Here is an 8,904-nt window from a genome sequence, read left to right on the forward strand (position 1 = left end):
TTGTTTACCAAATACTTAGAATGAAATTCTAGATGGAATGGGTAAATCAGTGCGCTGTTAAATATCTGCCCTCTGACCTCAGAGAAATTCACAGGACAGTAATAACAGAGGCCTAATCATCTGAGGACAGGAAGAGAAATGCCTCCTCTGAGTGAGATTTCTTTCAGCACATTCCCAAGATACCCAGCTCATAGTGAACATGTTCTTGAATGCTCTCAAAACAAAGCATCCCAGACACAGACCGTCATTATTCTACTTAAGGAAACGCAAATTAAAGATGCATCAACATTTATGACATTAAATCAATAATATTTCAAACTAACTGAAATATTCAGTGAAGTACAGTACGTAGGAATACCAATGTTTGAAACATTGCAAGGGAAATTAGGCTATCATGCCAACAAGTAACCTTAAATGGTCACAAAGTCAATGTGTTTACAAGAGAATAGGTAGTAGGCTAGGAACTGAAAAAAAAACTGCCCAAAATAAACCCTTTTTAACAAATCCTTGGAATGTTCCTCCCCCAGTATCATGAAGGGGCCTGGGGCAGGTGGCTGGACGCCATGTTGGATATCCGGAGCTAGTCCAGATGCAATATGCTGATGCTCTGTATATCCGCCAAGAGCCAAACCTGAGCCAAGTCTACAAATCACATTCATCAGAGGCTGTGAAACTCAAGGCGGTGCTACATATCTGTTTTATTCACCTGTACGCTTCGCCAAGTGCTGCTCTCACAGATCTACCTGTAGCTATGTCACCTATGCTTCATCTGGGGGGCTTATCCAATAGAGGCGGCTTTCCAGCATCCCCTCAAATAATTGCATGAACTCAAGATTTATGTGAGTTGCAAATTACTGTACTTAGAATGCTTGATGAGTGAACCTTCTAACCCCATAAACACATCTGTGTGTGTATCTAGCACTTTAGACTAAAAGAACAGTTCACCCAAACCTGTATGATTTTTTTTTCTTCTGCTGAACACAAAATAAGATATTTTAAAGTGCCCCTATTATAGGTAATAAAAGGTTCATAATTTGGTTTTGGGAATCCCCAACAACAGGTTGACATGCATGCAAGGTCAAAAAACACTTTCACTGTCTTATAATATGCATTTATTTTTACCTTACTTGCTCAATGACTCCCAAACAATTTGTTTAATGATTAATTTTTCCAAACCCCTCCTTTACGTGACCTTAATCTGCAGTGATTGGTCTGATTGGTCTAATTTTAATTGCATTATGCCTGTAACGCCTGATAAAGCAGCGTTTGTGAGCAGTGCTGCTTTGTGTACAGCGTTACCGGGAAACAGCTATTTTTACCACTCCAAAAGCAGCAAAGAATGAATTTGCATTTTCATTCAGACCAATGCGAAAAGACCAACAAATGGGCAGGCAATATGCTAATGTTTCATGTTGACGTCAACATTAGACCGTTTGGGATTCGTTTCAAAAATGACTCAATGATTCAGAGTCGACTCTTTCTTTTGAGAGGCAATAACTTTATACTTGGTGCACTTTCAGATTTAAAACATTGCAGGATGTTTTCATTCACTTACAGCTGTGTTACACACTGCATAAAAGCTAATTTTCACTTTGGCACTTTAAAGAATGTCAGTAACCAAACAGATTCTGGTCCCAATGACTTCCATTGAATGGGGGAAATAATTATTTGGAAGTCAATGGGGACCTTCAAAAATCTTATTTTGTGTCCAGCAGAAGAAAGAGTTTCATAGAGGATTGGAACAACATTAGGGTGAGTAAATGATGACAGATTTTGTAATTTTTCTGTGAACTATCCCACTTAATTTGGTCCAGAAAAAAAACACTGTAAATTTTAATTTAAAACACCAGTTAACATGCAGTTATGTGTCTAAAACTTTACATTCAGTTCACACTTAATAATATTATTTTATAGTAAAGTGTTCTTCTTTTTCACAAGGGTATCACTCTCTCATGAGTTTGTTACATTACATCCCTCTTAGTCTTCCCTATACAGGGGGCTTCTAAAAGAGGTCAGAAAAACAAATCCACGAACCAACTCAAACACTACAAATACTGTTTTTAGTATATCATATGATTACTTTTCCAATCTATTCAATTAAACTCTGAATGAACCAGTGAAGTGCTTTGGTTAAAGTCTATTAAAACATTATGTTACTGATCTCATGTTTGCACAATATGTACTAAATTCTGCAACATGATTCATTGTGGTTTTTACTGGCTGTCTGCACTCACCATGAACATCCTTTGAGCATTAACATTGTGTTCCTGCCATCTCTGCAGTTTTCATATTGTCCCGCCTCTTTATTTACTGAAAGCAGAGCACTTGGAATAGGAGTCTTGGCTAAATGATTAGCTGTAAACTTACTATAATTTGAGGGAACTCCCTTTAGTGTTTATCCGTCAGTGTATATCCTCCCACACTAACTCAAGACCACAGGAATATTTACCACACCATGAGAAAGACTCCAGCAGTCTGGAGTTTCTCTCCACTGATTTTTAAAACATAATACCACAAATAGATATATTTACTTATTATGAAACTTACTATGAAACACTACTGTAATTTTACATACTACTGGAGTCACATAGATATAAGTACTAAATCTGTGAAAATACAATATCTAAGGCCCTTCTGAGGCTGGATATAATTGAATTACTGGTCGTGACCCCTGACCTCAAGGGGCCTGGAGCCAACCCCTATATACAGCCGAAGCAATGAAGCGAGGAAAGATGGGACAATGCAGCTCAGACACGCCCAAAGACACTCCAGAAACGCTATCCCAGCTTACGCCCCCTCAGCAATGGCCAATCTCTAGTTACTCACACTTTAAAACTTGTTCCACATTAGACAAGCAAAAAATGCAGTTCAAATCTCAAAGTTCCTTTTGTGTGTTGTTGGATCCTATTTTAACTCGTTTGTCTTTCAACAAACTTTTTCATTTGTTCATTCTTTTCCAAGAAAGCGTAGGATGTTGGTTATATGCGTGGAAGTAATCACCTAAGATCTCCCCAATGGACTAACGCTAAATGAAGCAGATGGACGAACTGCTCTACAAAAATTTTGAGAGCTTGGAGCATAAACGTGATTGAGATTTGAATCTGGATCTGTCATGTTATCAATAATGCTTGGAAGTCGTTCAGAATGGTGGCTGGATGCTGTTAGAAAAGCCTGGAATCTGCCCCACCGCAGAACTCTTTCACTCTAGGAGTCATGCTCCACTAAACCCACAGTTTGGACGGAACAAGATTGTTTAATACATTCCCATCTCGCTCAACATGCAACCAGATTCCCAGCTGAAAATAAAGAAACTACGACTTCTCAGTTGCAGAATCGTTAATTTCTCTAGTGTGTTGAGAATTTGATGCCAGTGGGAGCAGTATGTGGGTCCTGTGGAACACTGTGGGATACTGTGTCCAGCGTACTTAGAGTCTGGGAACTGCTGAGTGGACGGCATTATTGTGCCAGGGAGCGGAGCATCATTACACATCAGTCTAACATTCCTCTCCCTGTAAAATTTGTTTTATGATGTTTGCTCACTGTGAGGCATCCAGCAAGGCTCACTGTAAGTGGGTCCACAAAGGTAACTTTGCATCTCTCTGAACACTGCTGTCCCCCACCCCAATATAGAAATTAAACACACAAACCCTCCCAGTCTAGAACTGACCAGCAGAACTTTACATTATACAGCTAATGAGCTTTAATATAATGTACAGCAACTGTAAAAAGGTGACATTTATTGTTGTTTTGCAAGTTTTCTCGGATTTCATCAAAAATATCTTTATTTCTGTTCCGAAGATTAATGGAGGTATTTGGGTTTGGAATGACATGAGGGTGAGTAATTAATGACAGAATTTTTATTTTTGGGTGAACAATCCCTTTAAGTAATTCATATGTTAATTTTTTATGTAAACTGTGGTTGTGTGGTGTTTTCAGTATTGCTTTTTGGTGTGATTTCAGGTCGGGGTAATATGTCTGACCAGACATCCAACATGTAAGACAGAAGACTGTAGTGTTTTTGCCACTCCCCTTGGAGTCACTAGTTGTGCAGAAATCTTTGATTAACTACTTGATCTATGATAAGCCAATGGCAATCGCTTTGTTTGCAATTTTTGCTCATCTAATGGAAAGGTGAAAAAACTTCACAATTTCAGAATCTGATCAAACAGGGTACAACTACTGTCACTTAAATGAGTGGAAATGTTTTATTCTTTGTCCAAAGAACCAATTGCCGGTTACTTTACTCTAGAACAAGTGTGTCCAATCCTGCTCTTGTAGGACCAGTGTCCTGCAAAGTTAAGCTCCAACTAGCGCCAACACTTTCCAGGAAGTTTCTAGTGAGTCTGAAGACCTTGATTAGCTGATTCAGATGTGTTTATATGGCGTTGTATCTAAACCTTGATCCTGGACAGTGGCCCTCCAGGAACAGGTTTGGACAACCTTGCTCTAGAACAGGGATAGGCAACTTCGGTCCTGGAGGGCCACTGTCCTGCAGAGTTTAGCTCCAACCCTAATTTAAACACACCTGAACAAGGCAATCAGTGTTTTCGGGATTACTAGATAGATAGAGGCAGGTGGGTTTTTATGAGGGCTGAAGCTAAACTCTGCAGGATAGTGGCCCTCCAGGAACGGAGTTGCCTATCCCTGCTCTAGAATGAGCATTAAGTTGGCTAGCCTGTAAATACTAATTTTACCATTGTTTATAGGATTTAAAATAAGTTATTCAAGAATAACCTTGACCAACAGTCTTCCCCCATTCAAACAGAAAGGAGCTGTACTTGAATGACTAGAACTAGTTTCCTGGGTAGTTACACATATGGCACCACAGTAACTGACTTGGGGACTATGGTGGAAAGTTGTTTACTTGGGTAACATTGTAAATGAGGATTTCACTACTCTTAAAAAAAGTATATAGCCACATGGAAATGAGGATGGAGCTCTGCTTCTGTGAGCCAGATGTTTGTATTTTTTCTGGATGGAGGACACATTTTGCACAGCAGCACTGATGGCCCAAGTTCCTCAGCAGCAGGGAGGCATGACTGTTTAGAGAAAGAAAAGGCTCTTTTGAGTAGAATCTCCCATCCTCGTTGGCGTCTTGTCTTTAAATATTCTCATCCATACTGTTTCATGTATTTGTTTGTTCAGTGGGATCAAAAAGAACATGCATGGCTGCTCTATTGCAGGAGTTCCCAAACAGGCCGTGTGAAAGGAGAGGATCTGGGGCGGCAGAGCGGAAGGCATGGACCAGGCACACATGATAACCACGAAGAGAAGATGCAACATTAGAAATAGTCCTCCCACAGCCTTAGAACTCAAGGCCTTTGAAGTGGACAGGCCAGATAGACTGGATATAAATATGGAGAGCAAGCGGGACAGAAGAATCCCAAACAGAAAAAAATGCCTTTGTTCTCCATGTCAGACATGACAACACACTGTGGCTACAAGGTCCTGCAGTTTAAACACATGAAACTAATGCCAGACTTTCTAGGGTGATCATGCAAATATCCGACAGCTGACTCAACTAACCACATCCTGCTCTGTCATTTCAGAATCCACTGCTGCATCAGACAGGAGTGATAGCACTGCCACTGCATCTTTGCAGATGCCCTTCATACTGAAATGAAGTATGACTTCTCTGACCTGATCAACATATACAAGGAATTCATTACAATTATAAAATCTACTAATTTATCTGTGTCCTTAATGGCACCAGCACTCAAGTTACATGAGCTGCATAAGCTTTTATGAAACTTAATGATCTTGTTTTCCAGCATCTTGAGCTTCAGTGAAAGCAAAAGCATCTGACTGTCTGAGCCAGGAGTCATAAGATCTAATATCACTTTGCTTAGTGACATAAAAATAATAAATGTATCTTACATAATAATGTTTCTTTGATTACATTTTGAAAATTCAAAAACATAATATGGAGGTTTATAGACTGCTTACAGTAGCTTTCATTTATCATTGAGATAATATTATAGTTCTTATTCATATTTTGAACCAGAATTTACATTTATATTTTTCATTATCATAATTTTAGCTACTTTTTTATTAATTGTGTTATCAGTTTTTAGACATTTTACTTTTAGCTTTTATTAATTGTTGTTATTTTAGTACAAAAAGTTAAAATACATTAACAAAAGATATGCTGCATTGCCAAATAACACGTTTTATAAGTTTTTTTAAAAATACATTTTAATTTTATTTTAAGTTTACTATAATAACCTTGCACTTCCCCAATGCAGAGAAAAAAGCAGTGATTATATGCAATTTATATATAATCCCTATAAACATGCCACTGACCTTTTCACACCATAACAGCAGCATGAGTAATGCATTTGTTTAATACTTTTCATATTCAGAAAAGTCCAACATTATAGTTGTGTAATAAATTAACTGTGTAGGGTACACTAATACTGCTGACATCAAAACAAGTTTTCAATTGAAACTGCCCACATTTGCAGTCATCTTATGGTGTTGACATATATACTACATTTGTACAATAGCAGATTTGGCCAACTGCCCATGAGGAATTTTAATCTACTGGAGTAGGTCAGTAAGCACTCATTCACCTATGTCTCAAGCCAACGTTAAACTGTTTCACAGCAAACCGACAGCAGTCACAATCACACTCAAACATGACATGACAGTCTACTGGAGAATTTCCTTCCTTGACTGCTCCAACTATGGGAGTCAGGTAACTACACCTGATCGATGATTTTAACCTAATGGAGCATACTAAAGACAAAAGAGTTGTGAAAGCCATTAAAATGGGTAAAATAGAAAAACAGAGGACCATGGGAAGTGTTCAAGTGAATTGTAACACCATCAGTTTAAGCTATTCGAGGGGGTGAAATCACTGTCACACATAACCACCACCCTCCTGAGGTGAATACTAATGAATTACTTTGTTTAAGGAAATGGATGTTAAATGACAGAACTATATCATTTGAATCAGCAAGTTTGTGTTATTTACTTTACAATATAACCAAAATGGGTTGTTGCGGAGGGTTGTAACAATCCCAATTGTATTTCTACTGGAAAGATTGAGCAGATAGGCTATGTATAAAGACCTACATTTCACAAAATGAAGAGACTGAGCAACACACAAACTGTATGAAAAGAGAGTGGGGTTAAGTGAGGTCGTGATGGGGATGGCAAACATTGTTAAACGTATATTTTTGATAATCACAAAAAAAATTCGATTACCAAAAACTCTCAAACTCTGTTTAAAAAAAGAAATTTTAATTTGAAGAAAGAAACTTGAAATACTATTCGAAAACTATAGAAATAGTTAAAAATAAGCTGTAGCCTAATGTTTAAATACTAAAGACAGATGCAAAGTACCGAATAAATCACGGAAATATAAACATACAGTCTAAACTTAGGTAGAGTGATTTGGAAACTTAGTGGCTGTCAATCATCCTCAAACACAATGAACAAGTTCAAACCGGTTGAACTTAGCCTTTTTTAACATTTATCTCAAGTGTACCCCACATCGATAAAAGCTCGTTATAAAATGATTAAGGTAAAAACTCCAAGTGAAATGCGACATGCCCGCAGATCGTCACAAAACATTCTCAGCAACTTAAACTAAACCAAAGGTTATTTACTAGGGCAGCTATTGGAGTCGCATCTGTAACAAGTGCATAGGAAATAAATACGTGGTTTCAAAGTATGAAAGGATTTTTGATTGAGAACAAAAAAGCAGTGTTAAAAAAACTATTGTTTCACGTTTAAATGTAGGCTACTTTACCTGCATGTGTCGTTGTGGTGCAGAGAGAGAGAAGCAGCGGCACTATCGCGCAGACCGCAGTCTCCTTCAGCCGCGTCATGTTCAGGACGCGTTACCTCCACTCGAGCGCTTTATAACACAACCAGCAGATTACGACTGAGGAAACCCAGAAGCCATAAGCGTGAGAGAGAGAGAGGCAAGTGCTGCTGCGGTCCCAGTCTGTACTTGCACTAGATGCAGAGGCTTTTTTTTCTCTGAGTATCCTCCTCTCCTCCAAGACCGCTAAATTCTGTCCCTCTCATTCAGTGTCTGCCTCCTCTTCTCACTCCTTTCCAAACTTACTCCTCGTCCCCTCCTTTGCGTTTATCTCCAGACTCCGGTGCTAAACGGTGCCTCCAGAGGACACGTGTCAGAAATTGGATGTGTTGTGAGTGTGACGTTGCTGTAATGTATAGGCCTATATAATGTAGCCGTTAAAATGCATAGAGAGAGCACATTATACACTAGCTTAAGCTGATTTACTGGTCTACGACTGGCCTGAGGATTAGTTTTGGGCACTTTTCAGGTAGTCAGAATTAGAGACCTTCTTAAAACCAACCTAAACAAGCTAAGATGAATATGTAGTCCTACTTAAAATGTATATATAGAGTGGTGGCCAAAATTATTAGACCGCAAGTATTTTTAGTAGCTAAAAAATGGTTTTAAGTCAACTATTTCTATCTTTTTGCTGTAGGAAATATCAGTTTCAGTTGCAAGCATTAATACAGATTTTTGCCACTGTTTGTTAATTTTTCAAAGCATCCTCATTTTACAGCATTTTTACACAAGGGCCTAAATCTTTTAAGAGTACTGTAGCTTTGCAGGTAGAATTCTTGAAGCATCTTGGAGACGTTGCAAGAGTTTTTCTGGATTGAGTCTGTCTCAGTTTGTTCTGTTTCTTCATGTCATTCCAGACAGGCAGATGATGGTGAGATCAGATCTCTGTGTGGAGCACTGGCTGTTGTCAGACTCCTTGTGGAAACAAAAATCTTACTGGATTATTACCATTAATGGCAAAACAGATATTTCATATTGACACACTACAGCAGAAAATATAATTTTTAGCTGCTGAAAATACTAGTGTTGTAATCATTTTGTCCACCACCGTATGTATGTGTACAGGTCCTTCT

The 8,904-nt window shown here is 38.4% G+C and overlaps 1 protein-coding gene across 2 annotated transcripts in view; it reads right to left on the minus strand.

The window, feature by feature from the left end:
* col5a3a (collagen, type V, alpha 3a) overlaps positions 1-8,082 on the minus strand; it is a 49,959-nt gene extending 41,877 nt beyond the window's left edge. The window contains exon 1 of one of the 2 annotated variants that reach the window (XM_059559313.1): positions 7,757-8,082. In XM_059559313.1, coding sequence (XP_059415296.1) covers positions 7,757-7,835 — 79 coding nt within the window. In that variant the 5' untranslated portion in view covers positions 7,836-8,082. The remainder of the gene's footprint in view (positions 1-7,756) is intronic. The other variant, XM_059559321.1, reaches the window with a different exon arrangement.
* Positions 8,083-8,904: the final 822 nt, after the last annotated feature.

Source organism: Carassius carassius, chromosome 1 (assembly GCF_963082965.1).
Source record: "Carassius carassius chromosome 1, fCarCar2.1, whole genome shotgun sequence".
Lineage (NCBI taxonomy): Eukaryota > Metazoa > Chordata > Actinopteri > Cypriniformes > Cyprinidae > Carassius > Carassius carassius.